Source organism: Photinus pyralis, unplaced genomic scaffold (assembly GCF_008802855.1).
Source record: "Photinus pyralis isolate 1611_PpyrPB1 unplaced genomic scaffold, Ppyr1.3 Ppyr1.4_LG1, whole genome shotgun sequence".
In the NCBI taxonomy this organism is placed as follows: domain Eukaryota; kingdom Metazoa; phylum Arthropoda; class Insecta; order Coleoptera; family Lampyridae; genus Photinus; species Photinus pyralis.
This window is the reverse complement of record NW_022170249.1, coordinates 57598864-57625359: the sequence shown is the minus strand read 5'-3', so window position 1 is coordinate 57625359 and position 26496 is coordinate 57598864. Positions and strand designations below refer to the sequence as shown.

General features: G+C 36.1%; 1 protein-coding gene across 4 annotated transcripts in view; it reads right to left on the bottom strand.

Moving 5' to 3' along the window:
• LOC116160343 (homeobox protein homothorax) overlaps positions 1–24415 on the bottom strand; it is a 304208-nt gene extending 279793 nt beyond the window's left edge. For 2 of the 4 annotated variants that reach the window (XM_031473530.1, XM_031473531.1), the window contains exons 1-3: positions 24097–24415; positions 21347–21576; positions 20442–20634 (exon numbers count right to left, since the gene is read on the bottom strand). In XM_031473530.1, the coding sequence (XP_031329390.1) occupies positions 20442–20634; positions 21347–21576; positions 24097–24111 (438 nt within the window). In that variant the 5' untranslated portion in view covers positions 24112–24415. The remainder of the gene's footprint in view (positions 1–20441; positions 20635–21346; positions 21577–24096) is intronic. The other 2 variants (XM_031473532.1, XM_031473533.1) reach the window with 1 other exon arrangement.
• Between the last annotated feature and the right edge of the window lie 2081 nt (positions 24416–26496).

Below are 26496 nucleotides of genomic sequence, written 5' to 3'. Positions count from 1 at the left end.
AGGTTATAGTTACGTCGAACTGGCAACCTTGGTCTGATAAAGCCGTTGTTTGCTTATTCTATCGGTACACAGGCAGGATGTTGATGCAGGTATACAGGTGAGCCTGGAATGAATAGAATGCAAGATCCCTTTGTTGAAGACCAAACTGGATCGCTTTTGTGTAAGAATCTTGCATGTTTACATTTCTTCGGTGGAACTTTCAAATTCAAAGGCAAACTGGATATGGTAAAAAATTGTATTTAATTTTCAAGAGAAAAATGTAACGCGCAAACAATTGATGTGTATGTACGCACAATCGTCGACAAATGGCAGTGTTTCTATTGATAACAAGACAAAAGAGAACTCGAAATTGGAAAGGGTTGTAAATAAAGAAATTTTAAAATTTTAAGGGATTTTTCTGTACAAGGATCGACCCCCACGGTGCAGCACAGCTCTTTCACCAGCAGCGTTCAGGCAGTCACCTGCCGTTTACAATGCGGCAATAATTTATAGAGGGTCTGTAAAATATTTTATGCTGGCCTGTAAATAACTACAAGTTATATTTATGGCAGTTTCATCGTCTACGTTACTCGGTTACCGGAGATAATCTGATAGCTTTATGACATCGAGCAGCTTCTTAAATTTTATATTGTTTTAATTTCAATATCCTAATAGCCTATTAAAATAGATCTCTGTATGTTGTGGGGAATTTAAATAAAATTTAAAGCTCACGAGCTGTAAAACCTTCAACTACTGCTATAGAATATTACACACAATTAGGAGAATCGTAAATTATTCCTATCCTACCTTATTAATTTGTAAATTAGTGTAGTACCAGAACTTTTTAAATCAAAATTTCGAAACTGTACTTTTTTATCGTAAATTCCTTAATATACGGATCTCCCTAATTATTGTAATAAACTCTAATATCTGGGAAAATTCTTTTAATTTAATTTAAAAATTGTAATAGGCAACCTTCTCAAAAGGAATTCTCGGTAATGAAAGAAAAAATAAATGATCCAAAATATTAGACAAGTGGCTTTGAAACCTATGCCGTTTTACAATTACAGTGGTACATTCTGAGTAGTGCTGTGCCAAATGGGGTCCGTCCAAACACCATACAAGCCACTCGAATTGGAAATGTAAGATTAATTTTTGTTACATATATCTGTATATCTCAAAGAAAGAGCAAGAAATCCGAGTTTGCAAGTGAGGCAAACTGAGCAAAATTTTTGTAGTGTAACGATGCAAAGAGTTTGCTTTGATGAATAGTACCTACTTTGTGTACCAAGGCGGGAAAGTGGTTGTTTTCACGGCCGAAGGAAGATATGGCCAGGCGAGGCGCAGCCGAGGCTGGCCACTTCCTGAGTCCCGGAAAACAACTTTCGTGCCGTGGTGCACACAATATTTTTTATCCTATACAATTACATTTAAAATTAATCCCTCAACAACGTCCGACTGCAAGCGCTTGAATTTGGATTTGCTTTAACGCGTCAACGTGCACGCGTTTGTTTTGTTTATTTCCACGTTTCCTGCTGACCACGCGAAAAAAATTTTACGAAACGGTGGGCCCACGAGTATATATTTTTTACTCGTAGATTTACCCCTTTCCCTTATAATACAGTTCAACGCAAATTCAAAATCTAGCGCGCTTGCGATTGCACAGTGCGGAGTCACCGAAGGGAGTAACGGTGCAACAGAGCAAAAGTGGAGAATACCGATCATGTGCGAACTGAGTTGACATTTCCGGCATTTCACTGGCGCGTGATTATTTCCTTAGAAAGTAACAGGATTTAAGGGGTTGTAATTAATACCAGGCGCATTTGAAATTATTACTGGTCTTGTGTATTAACAAATGTGTTTTAAAATTGAATGTGTGTTTTCAGGGACAAAATCACACCGGTTACATTTTAAATCCTTGGCAGGATCCATGTCTTGTCAAATGTTAGATGCTTTTAAGACTGGATTTATGCTTGGTGACGAACGCGCAATGGGCACACTTTAAATCCTTGATGATCTTGTATTTTAAGAAAATGTGTTTTATAAATAGATTTATTCATTCCTTACAGTCACACTGGACACACAGTGTTGACGATTTTATGTGTCTTATTTAATTAAAAAGAAATAACTTCTTTGACATTTTATTACAACCGCGCCATCTAGCTTACATAAGGCGTATTTTTTTTCTCGCCTAGCCGACAAAATTGAATTTTCTCGCTCCATGCGTGCAATTGTCTTCTTTCGCGTCCTCACACAGGCGAGAAAATGTAAGTTTCTCCTTGTATAGGATAAAAAGGAAATTGTATAAGTGTCTGAAATAACTAAATACACAACAATTAATAAATTATAAAAGGTGATACTGATAGTCAGTTAAACAACATAAGTATATCAGGTATTATGAAGAAACGTTTGGCACTGATGTATTGTTTACTCTACAACTAGTACTAATGTTGATACCTATACACGATTATATTCGAAAAACACAACATCGGTTTTCACGGATAGCAGCGGAAACTTCTTTTTCACAAGCCCTAGCCTTGGACATCTGCACATTGCTGCATTTTAAGAATGTTAAAATCTCAATGAAAGTTCTACAGACATTGGCAAATGGAACAGAATTTTTTGGCTTTAAAGTCAAATCATAGTTATAAATAGACGTCTTTGTAATAAAATGTGAATGATTACACGGATGAACATCAAATGCTACCTCTAGAAATGATTTCTCAGTATTAAGCGGAACTTTGCTGTTGTAGTTTTATAAGACTACTTGGCCGACGGCTGATGCTCTTTATTTGTATAAAATAATGTACAGATTGATTGATATCATACTCTTTTTATGATTTTCATGATCTTCGGCTGGAAGTCAGAAGAGACCGGATTTCGGCCTGTTATGTATAGAGAATCTGCATTAGGGTTTCCCAAAAGTTTCTTCAGCACCAAAGGTAGAAAAATGAAAAGCCGATCAACCAATAACTGTGAATGATTCATCAGTTGGGGACAGCGATATGAATGAGCAGGTGGAAGAACAAGAAGCTGATGACCCTATCATTGTGCAGGATTCAGCAGTGGAAGATAGCGACACGGATTATGAATAAATATTAAGATTTCGTTTTTTTAAAGTTCGCAACTAAATATGTTTTTAACCACCCTGTATAGTAATCTAATTCCAGCAATTTATGTTCTAAATATTTACAGGTCCCTAATGTACCTACACCCAAAACTTTAAAATAATGATTTTGTACTCTTATACTTTAATTGATACATTAAACATTTGCTACCTGTACTTAAATGATAGTCATCTCAATACAGATTTTCATTAAGATACAAGTATACGACCAATAAAAATGTAGAATCACGGGAACACAACGCATAATTTATGAAAATCAAAGTGACCATAACCGGCTTTATGGTTCAGTGGTAGAGCGTTGGACTATAAATCCGGAGGTCGGGTGTTCGAACCTGGATCGAGGTTAATTTTTCATCTGTGGCAGAGATGGGAATTACCTCAGACCAGTTTCGAGCATTCTGGCGGCTACTCCGAATTAGGTTTTTCTGCAGTTTTCCTAATTCGTAAGGTAAATACCGGAGTAGTATAGAACAACTTAAGACCTTCTGCAGAGGCATCTCTAAAAAGCATTATGCGAGTAATTCTGTAATTGGGCGCAAGCCTGTCGAGGGTCCAGAACAAGAGAGGGATAATAAATAAAGAAACATAAATAAATAAATCCAAGCTCAACCCGGAAGCTGAGACGCTCAGTACCGGAGTCGAGCTGGGCCGGCATGAAATTCCCATTAAAAACGATCCTATCGAAAATCTTAGCAGGTTCTCATTTTGTTCACATAAAAGAAAGGGTTTCATTGAAATAAATAAATTGTGTGTGTCTACTTTCTGTTTCTGTACTACAAGAAAACGATTTGCAAGAAATAGGAGCTACCACTATTATCTTTTGCATCGAGAAGGTTCATTTATACTGTGCCTAATGTCGAAATCAGTACTTTCTATTTCTTTGAGTAGGACGAAACGAACTTCGCCCTTTGGTTTGAGCGAATCAGTACTCGCAAATGTTTCCAGGGCTCATACGAGTCAGAGGGGTGGTGTTTAGCTCCAGATGTCTCATTGTGAGTTCTTTCTCTAAGATTCTCTAAACCTTGACGGCATTAATTTCCCAGAAAATGCATTCACATATTGCAAAACCGGCGATAGAAACTTCAAAGCTTCATTGAAAAGGGTCGGTATCATTTATCATTGTTTAAAACCTTTGGAGCAAAACTAAATAGATGATGGCCCGCCTGGACGTATAGGCTAAGAAACGGAATGTTTTAAATTCGAAGAGAAGAGAATTCTAACTGTTTCAATACAGTATCAACTAAAACTATGAGTGGAAGGCGTGAGTAGTGACACTATTCTGTGCAGTGCACAACTCCTTGTCATTTAGTAATCATGGCCGCGAGCCGGTTCGCATCGTGTAATTACAGTCACTGCTCAAAGGGTATTCCGATAGGTATCATGTCATTATATACTTAATGATGTTATTATGATCACCTTTCATCTTGCCACGCCATCAAGATGTGAATTGAAAATGTCGCGGAGACGGTTTGCGCTGTAACGGAAAATTACTAGGACGTCAACAGATTTAAAGAAAAAAGTAAGACAATTGGACTGAAATACACAATACGGGCCAGTCGTAAAACAAATGATTCGGCATTTTAACCGTTTGTCTAGAAGCGGACAGCAAGATGAAGATCTCAACAATTCACGCTAGGTATTCAAAATACTTACTTCTAGTTTGAATATGAAAACCTTTTTTTAATTTTGCAATGGCCCAAATTAGATCAGTAACAAATTCTAACACTATGTGCAAACGAATCAGGCATCAACGCGGTAATTCCTTAAGCCTGGATCAGTGATTAAAAAAAATTAAATTAGTTATGAGCTTATAAATCTTATTTATTCGCAAATACTGTCATGCAATTAATGTGTTTCTGTCATAATAACTCTGGCTTAAGAATAAAAAATGAGTATTTAACCTAATCCACTAATCTTTTTTTAAAAATAAAAAAATAACATTTTTAAGACTGAAATCAACATGATCTTCATAAGTTTTTGGAGATAATAAAGACCAATGATTGGTCAAACATTTCATGAAATAATTCAATGAAAAAAATGAAAGTATAGTGTCGCGTAACTTTTTTTTTTACAAAGTTGGCGGTATTGTTATTTTATGACTCTTATATAATTGATTATAGGCAATAATCTTGTGACACAGCATGATGTGCGCCTTTGTCGAGGAATTAATGTGTGAATTTCATACGCAATTGAACACCACCTACACGTTAAATGCTAATCGTATTACAAATACGAAGAAAATTCAAATGTAAATAATTTAATAGTCCGCGTGCATGAAGAGAAAAAGTTACCAGCAAATGATCTAACACTACCACGAGTAGTTAATTAAGTTTTTATGGGTACGTGGTTGCACGATTGAAAATGCTGAATGTAATTACAAACACCAGATGAAAAAAAGGAGCTGTTATCAATTATTTTTTGCAGTTTTAATAACCTTTGTTAACTGCCGAGTACGGTACCGGTTACAACTAACTTGTTGGGTTTGTATTTTCGGACGAAATGAAATAAAGAAATCACTCAATTTTACATAATAGATCTAATAAATAAACAATCTCGAATTAGATTACATAAAACGTAAAAATCTCATGCTAACATGCAGTTTTCGTGATGGAAGTAATAAATTCTATGGTAAATCGTGTTGCTGCCCTAAAATATACACAATAATTAAATTTTAGGTACGTCCCTCGCAAGGGAATCAGTTTCAATTCCAAATTTCGGATTAGATTTGAACTTGTAAAAAAAAGTTCGAAGAAGAAACTGTTATTATAATAATATTTTAAAAAATCCTTGGTATTATTTAGGTAACCAATCTTAATTATAGACTGACGTGCAGCACGCGGTAGAATAATATTTTCGTTGTAACAAGTTATGAAACGAAATCAACACATATTAACAGTACGATAGGTATCCGTCATTTGCTGACAATGTTGATGATGTATCAACTTCGGCTTTACGCGACACATTCAGTTCAGTACTGATGAATAATGCAGCATGCGAAACTTGTCTCGGTCTCCCGATGTAATTTACTAGCCAAAGTAATTAAAAGGTGACGATTAATGACAACAAGAAGCGATCGGCATGACAGTTAAAACTTGTCGAGTTATTCGACCTCAAATACTTACCACCGTTGTTGTAGTCAGCAGCTGTTTGTCACCCAAGATCAATCTTTAATAATTACCTTGCATTGTTCTCGATTTCGCAACGGAAAGCGAAGGCGATGTAATTAAATGAATAATAACAAAAATGGGATAACCCACCACGATGCAATTTTAGACAAGTATGAGACCAGATAGCAAACTCCGAAGGCTTGTGGTTTTTACAATCTATTGGGTTGCCGTTGAACAGAAAAATGTCGTACCTACATTCAGATGTACTGATTGACGGGCTTAGAAAGCAATAAAAGCAAAGCTGTTTGGAAGTTTCTCAAAAGAAAATAGTGGTAATTTTAGGTTCATATGATCACCTCTGAAAGCGAAACGAGAACTCCAATACGAAACATCTAATCACATGGGCTGACGCAATTTTCACACGTAGCAAAAAAGGAGTTAGATAGGAGGAACACAAAGTTCAGTTTCGGGGAATTCAGGCAATTCGTTTTGTCGCTTTCCTGCGAATGCGTGAAGATTTTGCTCAAATTTGGCCAAATAGTCTATGTTCGGGTATTAAGTACCTATTACTAAGGATCTATATTTATATAACACGTCATCAACTCTCTGTCTACGAAAAATGGGATAAGCATGTGGAATCTCGACTGCAACACTAAGAGTCTCTGGTTCGAATCCCGGTTCGGGCATGGATATTTTTAAATGTATAGTGGGTTGGGGTTGACAGAGCAATCTTAGCTGAACCCCCGTCCACTTAAAAATAAAGACCAAAAAATACATAAAAATACTATTTTCTGGTAATATAATTTATTTATTACAGCCCATGAAAAAGATGAACAGAGAAATATCACGTTTCAAGAGCAAAACTATCATCAGCGAGCAATCAAGAAGATTTCCACGGGAGAACATCACTGAGGATTCTATAACCGGTCCGTGCAGAACACAGCTGGAGGGAAGATAGGGCCCATTCTGATTGAAACCCGTAACCAGAACGGATATAGATTACAGAACTCCTGGCGCACAAACAATAAAGCTATTTATGAACAATTGTTCTATCACGTTGTAATTTTGCTACTTCCTATCGTGTTACCATTTGTTGTGTTGTTTGCATCGTTGTATATTGAACTGCATAGTAGTATATTAATTTAATTAAAAACTATTGAAGAGAATGTAATGTTGTATATTTATGTAAAGGCGATTTCGTGGACACCGAGTATAGTAGTGTTGTTTTTATTACACATAGTGTTTACAAACAATAGAATATTTCCTATCAATTGCAGCTAAGAGAGAAATAAGAACTGTTTCATGCAGTAATAAAGATTATTGACTTATTATTTATCTTTTTACCCTAAATAATTGAAAAATTTGGCCCAAATTTGGACATCATCCCGAAGTGATCAGGAAAAAACATTTTCAGATACTGTCCAGTGTTAACGGGCGAACGGTCAGAAAAACCCTAGTAATAGCGCATCTGAAAATGCCTTAAAAATGACTTTATGACAAATAAATAAATAAATAAACGTGAGACCGCACAAAGGGGGGTTCAATCCGCGCGATCAGAAGTTTTTTTAAAAGGCAGACGAGCAGTTGAGGGTGTGGTTTAGTGCAAAAGACAACACTGTCGAGGACGTAGCTCTTTTGCTAGTTCTTCTTAGTGGAACAGGAACAGCAAGAATCGTAAAATAGGTATGTACATGTATTTCTTTGTTATACTATACAGTGGTAAGGGTTTAGCCGTTTAGGAAGTATAGCAGATGTGGGTGCATCCAATCACTGTGGAGCGACCCGTAATTGGCGGATTTTAGCTATTCCCACAGTTAAGAGAACATGAGATTAGTTGTTCGGTCATTGCGTCTTTTCTTCCGAGACATGGAGCGAACTAGAAGGCAAATTCCGCATGTAGCGCTCGCCACCGCTCTATATCGCTGCACTGATCTCCACCGCCACCGCCCGAACATTTCAGTATGCGTTTCAGGGGCGCAACAAAGCAGAAAAATGAGACGTTTGTCAAATTTTAAATGTACTTATGCATAGAAACGGAGGCTATCGCAAGATCAGGACATTTTTGTGTCTCCATTGTAGACATGTTAAATAGATTTTACTTATCTACGTAGTTCTAGTTTATTTTACTACTATTTGGCGTTCAGGTTCGGTTTTCCATTATATGTATGGGACTATCACGCATACATTAGACTGGTTTAGCGGAGGTGTGTTAGTTAAGAAGATAGGTATCTGACTATATGACTGTTTCCATGGAAATTAGGTGCTAAAAGTTTAACTGAAATATGACAAAACAGCCTTTAAATCTTAATTTGATAAAAAATGACAACTGACAACCGTGATAGCTTGGTTGTCTATACTAAACTCATTGCAGAGTGGACTGTTTAATAAACAATTATCAAAATTGTACATAATAACAAAAATAACAAACAAACGATTGTATTTTGTTTACCGCCCCCCCCCCCCCCCACTTATTTTATAGTTTACAAGATATAGAAAAATACGTTGGCGCATGCACCTGTCTTCTAAAATTCTCGATTTTCAAAACAATATAATATCTTTTTATTTAAAATTGTAAACAAATCCGTTTGTCTGTTTTGACGCGCAGGTTTCGCCACCTAGCGGTGACATAAATGGCATTGTTACTTTAGCACTCACTTAAAAAAATGAACTGTTGAATCATATAATATTAATAATTATAGGTAACTACATTCACCAGAGTATTGCACAAGGCCAGCAACTTGTAGAAATCAAAGACCGACGATGCTATATAGCACCCACACGTTCTTGTAAAAACCTTACTTGGCAAACTACCTAGAGAATATTGTGAAATTAACATTTATATCGGAAAAATCGTGCACCGATCAGTAACGTAGGATACGAACGAACGTGTTTTAATTGTCTTCTAATCTGTTTAATTTTTTCCTTCGTTTCGTGACGTTTTATATTCAATGGAAGCTTAATAAAGTTGAAATCTAATAAAATTTAATTAATACGGCGTATAAATAATTATTTACCTCCCGTTTAGATGCGGACAAATAAATTCCTCGGCGCAATAAATTAATTATCCGATTAAAGCTCGGCAACATTATCCGCAATAATTGTCTATTATAAAATTTTAAATATTCATCTACATTATACTGGTTATGATATGTGGGTTTTTGCTTTTTGCCTCGACTAATGCTATAAAAGTCTGTTTGATGCCGCTGTAATAGCAATTGAACTTACGATTTTTACATTTCGAATTTTTTACATTCCTGTTACATAAACTATTCTGGCGCGCTCTCAATGAACCTTTGATATTGGTCATATTGTTTTCTTTTCTACTGTATCAGAGTTTTTATCGAAGAGTAAAAGGCATGTTACAGAATATTACAATCGAAAAAAAATGAAACCTAGTGTCGTGGTCATCCGTTTATGTTCAAAAATTGGTAACGATGCCACATTTTTACACAAGAAGTAATTTGCGGCAAAAGGCCTTCAAATGACTGATATAATCGTATTGCACCTAGGGATTTAGCTAAAAAATTCTTTGTTACCTTCCTAAACAAATTTCTTCAAGCATCATGATAGAATGAAAAAGGTTGTACCTATAGATAACCATTTAGTACACTTTTACAAATCCACAGCATTCATGAACATTTAGCTAATTATATAGTGCTTTGTTTATCTAATCTATGTCATTAGAGACGGCGTAACAATGCGTAGGATAATGCCAGGTAGTTTCTTTTGTTTTCCCTTTCAAGTAATGAAATATCGCCTTAGGAGCAATAAATGCAATTTGAGATATAGCCTTATGCTTTTTTTTCTGAATATCGCGAAATATATTTTTTTTAAATATATACAATATCATAATAGATGGAAATAGTATCTTTAAGTAGCGACGTAAAAAATACTGTCGTATTTCCAAATTGGTGCTGTACATTTTTCTACTTTCATTACAACGGCTGGTATTTAAAAAGACATTTCTATTCACAGATCTAACTAAAAAAATTAAGACAGATATTCCGAGGTTCTTTTCATCATTGCGAAGAATATTCACTATCGATAATTTGTTAGATTTCAACTACAGAAGCAGCATTTCATAAGAAACGTTTGTTTCAGATATGGCGGATTGACTCTAGATGGAGTGAGTGTACCTAAACTTAAAATGGGTAACTAAATTTTCTTTATTTTATAGCGTATGTTAAAATGACATTTTAATAGGTTTGAATGAGTCGACTAAGCCGTTCTTTAACCATAATGATAGATAAAGTGATCACTTTAACGTAAGGGTAGATAAAGTAAAACAAATGATTGTGCATTCTATAGAGACATCTGTCATTCTTATTTCAAATGCACGTTATAAAATGGCGTTCAGACCATAGGACAATTCAGTTTCCATAGAAAAGAGCACGACGGCAGAACCTAAGCTTACTATTTTTGACGTCTCTAACTTAAATTCAGAATTGTCAGAAGCTTGACAATATGGCTTCTGCTATACAGTTTTGTATTATACACAACGATAAAGCGAAACTAACCATCTTTCACTCGATGGTTAAAATATCCCTTTATCGTCTAATAAATAACTAATATTTATTAGTCAGTCGTGGTCAAAAATTAGCTACACTTATTGAGGATGCTATTGCTATACGGAATAAAGGTGGGAATTTTCATGTTTCTCTTGGTTTTTTGGAAAAAAAAGCATATTTCTTTTGAAGTTGATTTGTTATTGCAAAGTTTAGAAAAAATTGAAAGGGAAAAGTTAGAGATTCACTTTAGTTATAATTTTAATCATAATTAGTCATAATTTTCCACATACAAACCCTTGTTTAGGAGACATCGTTGACTATGATTTGCCAAGAATCAGTGAATCTAACCGACTGAAAAATATGAAACTAACAATAAATTTGAAGATCAAAATGACTACCAGGTGAAAAGCTAAACAAAAATATTCCATTATTTTAAGAAAAGTAGATAGGTATCTAATGGCAATAACAGACTTAACATTAATCTAACCAGCATAAATGATATCAAATAAAGGGTTAGTTAAAGGGTGCTAAACTAAAAACACATTTATTGGGCATGCTGTAAGCCATTATCGTTACATCATATATTCTCGGATACTCAAAGCTCTGGCCAAATCTGTCATAATAGTGCGGTTACGTTATATTCACTTAACAAAGCTAATGTTAACGTCAAGCATCTACATACGCCCCGTTACTCCGAGTTTCTTTCCGTATGAGGGCAAGTTCTCTGGAAATATATATAACTGACCCCCTTGGCCATATTGACACCTCAATTTCCCATTAAAAAATCCGATACACCTGAATACCGAACGATCCTCGTGATCTTCACGCATCCATCATTTTTACAGCATACCCTAAGGGGTTGATACTGTTCCACTCGATCAGCAAATTTTTTGATTCGACATTAGCTTTAGTTTTATTCGAGGTGCCTATGCAATTTCATTTAAATATTTAAAAAAAAACAAAAAACATTGGATTGCGCAAATGTTAAAAGTTGGTTTGCGCATGTGCAATATTTTTTAATACATCTCGTATATAGTTGCTTGCGATTTGAGCTGAAAAACAATAGCCGCCTTAAGAACTTATGTACCAATTTTCAAAGCGATCGAACGTTTCTAAAGAAAGTTATCGTGCAGACGGACAGGCAGACAGACAGACAACAATACAAAATTCTAAACGATCTCGAGGATCGTTAATAATTAGAACCAAATATCTCTTCGATCAATTTGTTTGTCATTGGAGTATGTAGAATGATGCGTAAAACAGCATAATCATTCTCCGTTCTCTGCGCCCGGTTTTGGTTGGTGACAGACGATTCAATTATAAAAATATATATAACAGACGGTAGCGTTTTGAAAAAAAGTGAAGCATAGACTATAAGTATACAAAAAAATAGCACAAAAACTGGAGTTTGAATAATGTTTTCTAAGCGATACATATCTCGATAGTGTACCTTGCTCTGCGGCAAATGAATTTTTTGTCGAATTGATTTCAAGGTTTGTAGCGATTGTGCCAATACATTGCTTTGGTCAAGCTGAGCATTTGATAAAAAGATGCAGTCGTTACCTAAGAACGAGGTTTATTTAAATCAAGATTTTTACAATGTTGTCCTATTAGTGTGCAACAAATGAGAGTTCATTGCCAAATATGAATATTAAAATAGTAGCTTTTGTTTGAAGGTTATAACTTAAGGAATAAATTGTTAATTTGGAAGCGCATCCTATTTCACGGAATACTTATGCATTCTGAAGATTTTCTCGGACATACGGAATAACCTTTTATTGTATACGCATGATATTAATACATAGTACGGTTTATGGTAATGATAATGTGAATGTAACTGGAATACTAGTGTTTCCCACCGAGCAGTCGAACAAGCTTTGTAAGGAATGCTGCGCAAAACTATGCAATCGAACTGCTGTAATATGTGAAACCAGAATAAAAAAAGACATTTACAGCGATTTTATATAAATGGGCTTAATAATGCAGTAATAACGTTAAATACCTGACATTATTTCCTTTCTACTTCTAACTAGCTCGATAAAAGAGCAGCAAATCTTTAAGATTAAATCGCGCTATTAGAAAATTCCCACTTGAAAACGGATAATATCTATATTTATGTTGAAATTATTGGACTGGAGATATATCATCGCGCACGTAAATAGTCCTAGTAAAGGTTCGTAGTCGTAAATCAAGTCCTGTGTCAGGTAGAAAGACCCAGGGCGTGGGGCCACCCGTTTTTAAACAAAAAGCCCTAGTCAAAAGACGATAGGTTTCTATTTCCCTAACCAAATTAACAAACGCTCAAATTACATTACGCAAGATGTACAACACAAACATTGCAATCCGAGACAAAACATCATAATCGGTGCATTAATAATAAATCATCCGCAAAACTACCCTCACCAAAAATGCCCTAAAACTAAAACAATAATATGGGGGTTCATCACGTGGGAATGCGCAAACAACTAATTAAAACTGTTTTAAAATGCCACAAAATAATAGATCGGACGTTTGGATGGCTACAGCCTTTTACATTTTACAAATCCACCGTATACAAGTACTAGATGCCAAATCAGTGTTAACATCTAATTAGCGAGTTATTCCGTAACTTTTTCTAATTATTTCTCGCTCTTAGAACGAAAGGGAAATTTAATTGACGTAGGTACGTATACACCTGCAGAGGATGGCAAAAAAGGATTAAGCTATTGCTTGTCATACTTACAGAAGGATTTAACGGATTGAAGAAAAAGGTAATTCTAGAAAGTCAACACAAAATATTAGCTTATATGGGCATGGGCATTTCACAATATACTTTAACTACGTCCCGCTGGAGGTTCACAAAGATCCCTTGCAGTGCGGATTAGTCGCTTTGTGGTCTGTTGCTCATTTTGGAAGTACGATTAGAAGGTTACACCGCGGGAGACAACTCGTATTGTTCATTTAAGCTAGTTTTTCAACGCCACTCATGCATTTACTGGTTTAATAAAACGTACTAACAATAACTTATCGCGTTTAAACATCAAAAATCCCCATTTTGTAGCGCTGGCTCTTTGCAAACGGTATAGGTAACCTATTCCCACTTTACATGATGTCATTATTTTCGCAAGGGTGCGATGTTGAAGATAACGCATTAAATAAAAAGCCACATGGAACAAATTAGTTTAAAATAAATAGATGGAAGCATGAAAACGGACCTCGCTTAACACGCGATCCCTCTGATTACCTATACCTAAAGTACAGGTAGACTAAGTTTTATAATTAAACGAATTTCAATTCAGTCTGCTACAGTCAGAAGAAGTAATTTTTCAGAATTAGATTACAGCGTTCTAAAAATAACATATTCGTATGATACACATAGTTTAGTGTTGCGGAATTTGAACATTTAAACTATTCTCAACTTGAATATAAGGGTTCTTTGTGTTAAGTTAGAAATTTTTTAAGGGTAGCTGACGGGTAGGCTATTGTGCATTAGGTTGGAAAGGAAACACAATTTTAGTTTGAATGCATTCCCTGTGATGGTAGAGCGACGGTTTAAAGGTTCAGTGCACTTGGGACCCAACCAAACCCCTAGTTTTCTTAGAAGTCACTGTTACATCTGTCCTGTCTTAAAAATACCACAGAATCATAGTGAAATAAATTTTCGTCTGAGAGGACGCGTACGATTTCAGATGTCAAACAAACGAATTGAAAAAGAAAAAGTCATTGACAGTCAAATAATTTAACACTATTAAATTAATAAAGAGAGGGCATCTTTTAAACGGGAAATGTCCCCTTCACGGTAAAGCAGCGTTGCATAGTTTAACAGCTGAACGTGTAAATTTGCCTAAGTATATTTATTTATTCCTCCATTATAATTCGTTAAAGCGTATATTCAAATTCATACCCCTGATTTATTTAACGGGTGCGTACAAACAAATGCACGGCTAACAGGGCTGCGGCCGGGGATTCGTAATTACAAAGTCAAAATCTCCCAATCGCCTTTCGCAGCCGCGCGAGGGTTACAGATGGGGTTGAAAGTGTGTATTACAATATACGCCTTTTCATCCACGAAAAACTCAATATGTGGGAACACGTCTAGTTGACGTTTGATTTTCGTTTATAAAATTATATCTTTGCGAAATGTCTTTCAAAATTTTTTTTACATATTCGCGTAGAACCTTACACTAAAATGAATTGAATATTAAACAGCCCATCTAAAGGGCGAAGGGATGGTTCTGCAAGGCAATAATCACTTCACAGGGATAATACTCTCATTACTATTTATTATTATTCCATTTGTTTAGCTAGTCACCGAATGGGGGCCATCTGTCACTTCGCCGTCATTGCTGAGAAAGTGATAAGACTACTAGCAATTATAAATATCTGCAGATATAATTTTGTTAATGAAGCTAAAACTTGTTCAACCCCCATATTAACTTAGCATCTCGTTTCCCGACATGTGAAAGTTTGAAGGTCTAAAATAGCAGATGTGGGTTTGAATTTTACCACCCCAGGGGTGAACGTTGTCTGCACGTGTTTCATATTTAGTCCCACCACTTTGAGAAGAATTACAAAATCTTTCAACGGCAGCCAAAGATAAATATACTACACATATCCTAGTGACAATTATTAATACCTCGTCCAAGTTAAGATAAAATTAGTTTGACTAAATTACTGAAATCATAATCTATAGTTCTAAGATGGTGTAGGTACCTACAGGCTACAAGGAAATATAAAAACGATACATACAATCACTCATAAAAATAATTGAAACACAATATGAAATGATTTTGTTATATGTGCTTCATTAACTTACGAATTATTAATATACGATACAATTATCGCCATGAAAGACTGCCGCTACGTCATAATTATATGAACCTAGCTATGCACAACGTTTACAATAAAGTCACATGAGAAACAGTACATCAAATAAGGGCAGTGAACACTCGAACTATGAGTTATTGAATAACATAATGTGGTAAAAAGAGAACAAACATAAACGAATAACCAATACGTTTTATAAACATTGAACTATATATTAAACCAATCTCAAGTTGCATTTGAAATGGTTTTTTTTATATTTGTCTTGATAGTTTGCACTTTCAGAATAAATGATCGCTGTCGCCATCTCGGAGTATATTTTCTAATTAAAGTATTACCAAGACGTATCGGCATTCCCTCCTGGCGAGAATAGTAACACATTTGATAGGAATCTCAATTAATAAACGATTTTATTGAACACACATTTCATTTAAATGTTGACTTAATTATCAACAAACTTTTTATATAAAGTTGATGATTAAAAAATTAAGGACGAACAGTTTCAAGAAGGAATTAAGATGATACTTGAAATCGAAATAATTCCTGATAAAATTCGTGTCTAATATATGGCACACATAAAATCAATTTGCAATTAATTAAAAGTATGATAACTTGAATTTTTTGGTTGATAATTTTAATTCGTCTCTGTCATGGAGACTTTCAAGAACGACAGTTCAGTTAATTTGAATGTATGTATGCGACATTAGCGACAAATTAAAGTTCACCGCACATTTTCATTCAACACAATGGCACAAATGGTTTTTTTAAAAAATTAGTTAAAATCATTCTTGATGAATTAAAAAATTATTTCAATGAAACATTCGTAAACAATGTTAATTAGGGACCGCGAAAGTGATTAATAAAATTAACCACACACATTTTAATTCAATATAATCACACGAATGACATTTACAAACCATTTAAAGTGACAGTTGAAGTAAAATATTTGTTGATAACTGTACTTCAGATCAGTAATTAAAATTATCAAAACACATTTAAATTCAATAGTTATTTTCAATCGTTACTAGTTTTATTTCCATAATTTAAATGAAGATACTTGTATATTTATTGAATTAATTGTTCCGTTCTGAATAACTATTATTTACTTAACGTCGCCCATGAACGGAATTTCAAGCAAAGGCTCGTAGCTCAACTTTAGACCACAGGTATATTTACGAGTACGTACCTGATATTTATACGTATTAACACAAAAGTGTTTTCGTATGGCAACAATCGCATAGTCCAGATGTGAAATTGGATTAAAAATAGCGTGCTTGTAAATACGAATTCTGGGGAAGTACGTATAGGTATAAGGAACAGTGGCGTAGAATGCATTTTTAATTAATAATATTGCTAAATGGTTGTAGAATACATAGCAGGAAATGAAGGAAACTGTTGCAAACCAATATAGGTAACGTGCGACAAACACAGACAGACGAACAGCATAACCAATGAAGTCCAAGTCCAAATTACCAAAATTTAATCAGTTAATCCCACAACCTGTTCTACCTATTACTAAAACAGAATTGGAGTTATTATGTACACAGACAACGGACGGACAGAAAGTCCAAAATCGTGAACGAGCTGAGTCGCTCGTTAATAAGCATGAATAACACGTAGAAATAGCGGGAATAAACAAGTAAAGTAGAATCTGTTTGATAATGTGAGTATCTTGAAAATAATTTACAAATCACAACAGAGCCAAATACAAGCCCATTTTTCAACTGCCTCTAAACACATTCCGAATTCCCAATAGTGATTGCGATAAATAGGCCACCCTGTACGTAACAGCTAAACTAGGAATCATCAAAGGTTGCAACATCTGGATTTCTTCACTCAACGTTGCAACCGAGGCGCCCACTACCACTGTGATTCGATTATCTATCTTTCTTTACTCTTTAGGTACATGTGCCTTCGTGGTGCTCTCTAAAATTAATTTATTCCACATTTCACACAGAATATTAGAAAATACAGGTAAGTAACGTGTAAAAAGAAAGCAATACGATCAAGAATTATCCTGTGATGTGCCGGACTATGAATTGTGAAGTATGGACACATCACAAACTAAATACTTAGACCCGATCAAGAGAAGCAATGCATCTGTAACGGCACTATGGTTTCAGACAAAAAGAATTTCAAACAGAGAATAGATTCCTAGGGTAGGGTAAAACGCTGCAATACGCCCCAGGTGACAACATACCCCTACTCAAATATATGGTAAAATAGTGTTATCTACGTCCGCCATCTACCTGTGCGTATGCGCAATGGTAATTTATGTATATGGCTGATGGCCGGTGTTTATTAACAGTGTTTGTTACAGAAATACAATTAGAAATCGTTTTTGAACAAATTGCAAACAAATAAACAAATTTAAGTAGTTTTCTCTGGCTTACAATGTACAAAAATAGCCCTCATAGCCTTTAGTTGCCATACTTCATCGAATGATTATAGTCATACGTTGTTGCCAGTTGTGAGGTGGGGCATTTTGCACCACAAAGTTTGTAAAACGCCCCAGTTGCTTTGATATAATATGCCCTGGAATGCAAATGTTATTCAATTGTCCATTTTGTTACAATTGCGATAAGTATGCCGCGGAAATATACAAGAACAACATTGAGAGCTTCGTGGCCTGCGTCTGAGGGACGCCTAGGAGGTTATGCAAAAAGTGAGGTCAAAAGAAATTGGGGTTTAAGTTAATGAAGCAGTAAAAGCATCAAAATACACTGTAGTATAATAAGAAGGCATCTCTTAACTAAAACTGGAAAGCCCGATTTTACTGATAAGCACGAAAAAAACTGGTAAACCACATTACAAAGCTGGAGAAGGTCGGATTTGCAGAAAATGGCTTAGCAGCTAGCTAATAAGCTTAATGTCAGTAACCCTTTCCCTTGCGAATCAAAGGCTGCTGGTTGAAGAGATTTATGTCGGGAAATTAGGAACTAAGGCAACGTAAATACGAGGGTTATATGATGGTAATAGATAGGATGTGCGAGAATTTTTTGATTTACCGGAATATACCACTATATCCCAAACGCAATCCCGGATCAGAACACTTGCCGGCGTTGTCTAAAAATCTGGCCCACCTAAACTCTCCGTCGCGCGCTGCAACACCTCCTGTTGCCCTAGTTCTCATTCCAGGGGTGTCGCGAGTACTAGCAAATCCAGTTCCTAAAACTCCGGTAAAAACAACTGAAGGAGAAGCTTCTCAATGTGTAACAGAAGGAACTCCAACAAAGCTGTTGCTATACAAATCTATGTCCGGTGCCAAAATGACCGCCGATGTTGATGAAGAGAAAACAAAAAGCGGTAATTCTTACTTCACCATCAGAGAACATGGAAAAGCGAGGGGATATATTCATAAGAAACAAAAGGTGCATCAAAAGAGCCAGACGAAAGGCAAAATAAAACATTGGGCCAAAGTAGAAGAGGAAGTTTGAGCAACAAAGACATCAGGCGAAGATATTTCAGATGATGAGAATTGTACAGACCATTATTTACCTCTTCGATACAATATGTATTATGGAATTTATGGTTACATTAATTCCGCACCATGTATACAACCCAATGTGCGAAAGGAAGGCCAAGTGCCAGGCATTGAAGAATTGTGTTACGTTTACTCTAACGAATTTTTACAGTAATGAAAAGGTAGCTTCTAGAATTGAGTGCTGCTTAAAATCCCTACCGCTAAAATTTAAAAATCAATTTCAAGTACGTAGGTATGTAGTAAGTAAAATTGAATTATCCTTATCATGTACGAATTTGATGGTAAATTACACAACTAATTGCGGTTTCACGCAATGCGTTTAATTTGATTAATGTACAAACCAACAGAAAAAGTATTAGCTTATGTATGATTCTAAAGTGCAGTGCATAAAAAAATTACTAATTCGACATTAATCGATGATCATTTTTAACTCAAGTCAACCAAAAGGATGAGAGCATAATATTTTGTAAGATCATAATATGACTTACTTGTGACGTGGAAATAAGTCGTAACTGTTAATAAAATGGTAAACTGTGACTATCACGTTGAAAAATGTGTTAAGGGGTATGTTTGTGGCAATACTAACACTACTGTTGTAAAAATTATACTTACTATGATTTCAAAATATTGCTTTGCCACAATTTTACTAAGAAATACATGACATCAGGACTGACGCGGATAATTCACATCTTACTTTTCTAATAGTCGTTTAAATATGTAATACCTATTTTGTTTTTTTAATAAAATAACCATCGATACGATGCGGGGCAACCAAAAATTTGAATTTGTATTTCTTGGGGTGCCGCTGACAATGAAAGTAGGGTTTTTAAATGGCTAGAACTTATAGCGTCGGCAAAGATTGTTATATCTTTCAAAGACAAAGTTTATAGAATAATGAACTGATTAAAAATGTTCAACGACATTTCAGACTATATTTTTTCAAAGCACTAGGTATAGCAAGCACATATGTAACCAGGAACGCTTCTGTTGATTTTTACTCGATAGAGTAGATCAAAATGCTATACCTCTACTTCTGCGGAGGAAACCACTACAAACAGGGAATTAAATGTGAAAAAGTGCCATCAACGTCTTAGAATGAAGAAATGGGTAGTCAACGAATAAAAACTGAATACATTTCTTTGATTTTTCCCAGTTGTAAGGTGTCTCAAGCGATGGTTTTAAACGTTTGAAGGTACAATGTACCACTTTATGCCAGGTTCTAAGTAAATAAGGGTTTGTTTGCATTCCGTGTCAATATTATATTCGGCATGTTTTACAAGGTGATAATCTAATCACTCCGATAAGCACCGCATATCAAATAATACCTATTCAATTTAGATCTCTCGGCAACAAGAGCGGAAATGCAACCGAATTATGCCGGGGAACTAAGTTTTAGAGCGCTGAAAATTCAATAATGCAAAATTTATAAATACCGTGTCTGTATAGTCGGATTTTCTAGACAGTAAAGTGGAGCACTGCCGTACCTGTTTGGAGAAGACGGCGATGTCTTCGTTGAAGGATTCCGAGGAGCACACGTCTCCCCCCGCGACCCCCGGCTCGCGGGGCGTGCATGTTGCTAGCTCGCACTTCTCGAAGATGAGTGCTAGCAAGGGAAATAACGGGTGCCTATAACAAAGAGTTCCATTAAAAAACTACGTACATTGCCCTTTTACACAAGTGCATGTTTTCAAGTGTTATGATTGTCACCATTCCCTATCATCCGTAAATTATCCCAAGATGGTTTGTCATAAATAATTTGCAACATTTATGAACGTGCCTGCAGTGTTATATTATAGATACTTATTCATAACTTAATAGAATGGCCGTTTTATTCTAATACAGCAAAATAAAAAAAACAACGTTTTCCTTCCATTCAATGACTTTTTTATCGCTCTTAGATCATACGGGAGTGGATTTTAATTTTACTGGATGTAGGAAAAACTATAGTTGGTTTATATGAAAAAAAATGTGTGGTATATCTCGACAGATGGACAACTCTCAAACTCTATAAACTAATTACGGGTGCCTATCCAAACATCCACTTTATAATTAGCCATCCAATTTAAAACGGCTTTGTTTATTTAAAATACACTCCTTAAAAATTAAAACGGCCAATCTAATGTAAATTTACTCATTCAAAAAAATGTAAATAATCTCAACCAAACGAAGTTATATTGATATAAACGAATAAGCACTAACTAATTGGTAACACCTTTAAATAAACAAAGTTGAAGATAAATGTAAATATTGTTTTACAGTTGGCATGCGATGGAGTCCGGCAAACGGACTGTGGAAATGGTGGGTTTCACACATTCACTTAAAATTGATCCAAACTTACCCATAGATTGCGTCCTTGTCCCTTTTACCAACGTCTGGTACTGCACCTCCCATAACATGGTTAGCGGCGGGATTAACATGGTTCGCATGATAAGGATGCATACCGTGATTTAAATGTGGGGAATGGTGAAGACTTTGTAGCGTAGGTCGGTGGGCTACGTGGGGCTCATAAAGCCCACCCGCCGCCGCCGCACCGCCGTCCATATATCCGGGATGAATTCCTTCGTCATACTGCAATTGCACCAAAATATAAGCACGAGCACTTCATAGATAACGGAAACCAAGCCAATTGGGTTTGCACTTATCCGCCGGCAAAACGTTAGTTACTTAATCTTTATGGATGAGAAAAATCTCGCTAACGATCCCGCCGGCATTAGGAATCTTACACAAACGCGCTATACGAAAGACCGAACGATTTAAAAAAAAACTTGCACTTCCAATTAGGTACAGATAATACCACAACAGCAACGCATTCCTTCAATATTTGTTCTGCATAGGTAATAACATCGAAGAATAAAGACGTAACAGTACCGGAACGTACGTAAATATGGGCAATTAAAAAAATTTTGTCCATTATAATTTTAACCGTAATTTTGTTAACTTTCATAATTACAAGCTAGAGATTTTATTTAATTTCCGTAATTAGGAGTATTTCCGCAATAAAATTTTAAAATAACAGAATCTACTAATAAAAATCATTATAAGAATGGCAATTAAAATTTATCCTTGTCTAAAAAAAAGTTCTGTTAACTTCAAAGTATACAACACAGAATTAATTAATTTTCGGCAACATTTTTGGACTTATAAATTTAATGTGAAAAATAATATGAAATTCTATATACGCTTGAGAAAAACATTGATGGGATATTAATGTTTAAACTAATGGAATAAGTATCAAAATTGTTGTTTTGTTACAAAAACCTAAGATGGAGGATTTTTGTAGTACTTACTATTGTTTCAAAAGTGGCTTGATAATGAATAGAAAATGTATATAAACATACTACTCACAGTGGTATATTTTATGCATCAATCTTTACCGTCCATTAATGCCAAAAATAATTTACACTATGTATAATTAACAGAGCGTGTACGTAGTATATTAGTGTACAGCCTTTATTTCATTGTAATTCACATAGCATTAACACTACTACCTAATAAAATCCTATTTGTAAAGCAATGTAACTAATGTTTCCGTTTTTATTATGATAGTAAATTTGGTACCTATACATTGTAAAAGAACTTGAAAGTAAAAGTGGACATTATACTGTAAAAAACATTCAATGGGAATGAAACAGTTATTATCTGTATCATTTAAACAGTTCATATTATTAATGAACTAATTAAATAAAAATTTGGAATTTAAATTTGTATATCAATTAGGGTATTAAAATTTTACTACAAATCCACAAACTTTGATTGGAGCTATTCATTATCTGTTCACTAGAAACAATTTTGGGCCATTTCTCAGAAGCAAAGGATTGCCGGTGGTTTTTGTAGAAAAATCAAGAGTTGGTTAAGGAGCGACGGGTCATGAGCTTAGTCCCGTTTCGATTTTTTAAAAATATCAATCATAAGTCTACAGCCCGGTTTCTCAAAGGATGAGAATGATTAAAAATATCCAAATCCAAATATTTTGTAATCACTTATTTGTGAGATCGGACATAAGGGAAATTTGGTCTCAAAGTTGCCGTCGCAAGATGATTTAATTTTATGTGCTCAGCTAACCGCCGGCTACTGGGATATGAAGAATTTTCAGTTAATGAAAAGTGTAATGAGTTAAAAAGAAGTACACAGGAACGCTATATTGAAATGAGTTCCACTTAAAGATGGAACTTATTGGAATGGATGTCGTCGTAAAATTTCATGGAGTACTAAACGGGCTCTGAGTGTGTGGTTATATACGGCCCGGTAGTTTTTTTTAAAGGAGCACGAAATGATTTGAAGATGTCATTTTAACTGCCTGATGTTGTAGAAGATTAACAATACTGCCGAACAATTGAGCGTCGCTAAGGTGGAAACGCCACCCTTATTACGCTTTTCCGCCGCATTGGAAATGCGCGAAAAGTTTTTCGTCTGTAATTGCGGGAGTGATTTGATCGGGAAAAGTTGCGACGGGTGATATCCTTTAAGGCAATGCAGATAGGTTTCGTGGTCTTATGTAACGACTTCTATGAGAAGTTTGAAGAGAAAACGATGGCCAGATGCCCGAAATTCTTGGATGACTGTACAAAAATGACAGACGAGTTTTTTAGTATGGGCAGGTAGAAGAATCGGCTTTATAGTAAAATGCCTATTCATGAATTTTAAAAGAATTAAAAGGTATTCCTAAAAGGTAAGAGATAAACTGTAATCTCTGGAATTGTGAATTGGTGACCGCGTTCTTTTGTTAACCGTAGACGTATGTGCTGCCTTAATCCTTGAAATTGAACGCCAAAGAGTAATGATGGTGAGTGTCGCGAATCTATTTGTGATATGCAGAGTGCGTAACCCGTGAATGATAAATGGATAGACACCGTTTATTGTCGTTTAGATTGATAGCACACTCACTAAGCACTACAAACACCGCGACGTCCTGCCGCCGTCGCCGAGTATTCCGAATTGCAATCGCGCGGTCGTCGAAGGCAATAACAATGATTTATAGATATCGAACTTTTTTAAACTGCTGCATGAGCTTCCTGGAGAATCCTCAAGTTGGATGCGTAGGTATAAACCCAATTGGCTTGATTTTGGTTTGAGCCGCGTTTCACCTACCCGTGGCTGAGCCATGAAAGCCCTGCCGGTCGCACCAGGGTAGTCTGCGTGTTGGGCCACCGTTATACCGAGTCACAATCCACTGCACTGCACATATAAACGGGCCCGGGCCCAGGTCACAGATTCACTCGCGTCTTTTAAAATATTTATCGCAGTCGTCGTGGTCACATCACACGCGGCGCCTCCACGTGCTGCACCTGGAGATCCGAATCATGAGCATGAGCAGGCTTTGTTACTGCTGCTGCGCCGTGAGAAGATCCGGAGCGCGTGCGGAGAACCTGCGCGTTCCGCAGTCGTCTGCCAACTGTCAATCACGGCCGTCGGCGGGGGCAGAGTGGGGCCGCAGATGAATGATCTGTCAGGAAACTTGCCCGCCCTACAGCCAATGGCGGCCGTAATATTGCGCTGGCGCTATTCCGATCGCCCGTACTACTAATGCCTACCATGCACAATGCACGGCCCGATTCCACCGTACCTGCGTAAGGAAAAGGGATTTTGCGCGCATTTAAACTCATCGAGTTTATTCGAAAAACGTTCTTTTGATAACTGTAAAAAGTAATCACGCGATACACTGTAATTACTTCGGGGTTCAAACCGTTCACTTCACCCCATCATCTTAGCTAAGTACCCCTACCGAAATTACCAATGTATGATCTCATAAAAAATAAACTGCACAAAGCTCTTGAAATGTACCTCAGTTTGTCAAAGCACGATGTACATAGCGCCGCGCGTCACAAGCCATCATCCATCATCGTTTCACAGTGGTGCTATATCATAAGCTTTGCATGAGCCCTGCAAGCACCCGACCGATGACAACTTGTCAGTGCCAATCACCGTTGCCTCCGGCGGCGTCTCCTGCGGGTTTGTCTAGGATGCGCTCTCATGAAAAATGATTGAGCGCTCCGAATAAATCTTTCAAACACTTAGAATTGACGTAAACAAGTGATAGCAAAGAGCAAGTCTTACCGCGTTGTCAGACAAATCTGACAGCGTCCTCAAAGTCGTTCAACACTTCTGTTTGTTGATATTATATCAGCTGTGATGTTGCACTTTCGAATCGCTCCTTTTAAAATAAATAAATCAATAAATACTAGGCCAAATAAAATACACATTTCCGATCTGTTTATCCTTTCTCTTTTTTTCAAACATACGCGGGGAATTTGTTTATTTATATGTGAAATTTTCATCAAACATACCTACTGTGCACCTTCATACCTATTTATTGTATTTGATGGAAATCGAGATGTCTAATTCGGGGGCAAGGTAAAATACTTTATGGTGTTTGTGTCATACCTACGTCCATTAAATTTGGATTACGACCTATGTTCCAGTTATAAAACGCTTGTTGAAAAGTCCATCTTTTTCGATTGTTAGCATTTTGAGCAATCATGAACAGACAACGCCATAATGAATAAGCAGTGAATAATGTTTTGTTTATTAGGTAGGTAAGTAACGGGCTATCAAAAATGAGTGGCAGTCGAGTTGCCATATGGAAGTTTAAGTGAAGTATAGGTACTATGCGATCAAAAAACTATCGAGTTACCTTTGGAATTTTTGTTTCCATGGGAAATCGTGAACTTCCAAAGGCGACTCGACGTCAATGGTTTTTTGATCGCCCGTTACCTACGATTTTACAGGTAAACAAAAATTCCAAAGGTGACTAGACGCAGCAACTCATATTTTTGATCGCATTAGTATAACGCCATTTCTAGTGGCGAATCAATGGAGCCACATTTACGCTTCCCTCATTAATCACAGACCAACAGATAAATTGTGTGTGCAGCTTCACTGCCATTGCCGACCTTAGGTTTAGTAACTGTGCGACAATTAACAGGAAAATACCTATACAGCGGCAAAATGCAAATTTCAAATTCATTCAACGGATTCACCAATGTTGATGTAGGTAAGTATTTCTGTTAGGTATAAAATATGATGTGGGATAGCTGAATAAAAATGCTATAAAATCGCATCAGAATTTCAAAAACGACATCTTCAGTGTCAAATTTTAGAGAGACGTTAGGTACTACCGACTACCGTGAAAGTGTTGTTGTTACGTAGACCTATCCTATTTGAGATATTATGGAATTCAACATAAATATTTAAGTCACCAATCACAAAGTAAGCAGGAGAACTTCTTGAGGCTATAGGTACAGTGGCGTACCGACAGGGGGGCGGCGGAGGAGCGGTCCGCTCCGGGCGGCACTGTGACAGGGCGCGGCAAAAATAATAATCATATTGATAAAATACCCAACTTTGTCTATGCGCCGAGTTGATAATTCTTGAAAAGGGTCTTTTGACGTTTGTCTTTTTGACATTCATCGTAAGGGGAATTTCAAAAATGGACACAGTGAATGATAATGAAGAGAAAAATGTTATTACTGGTCCTCCAAGTGCGCAAGC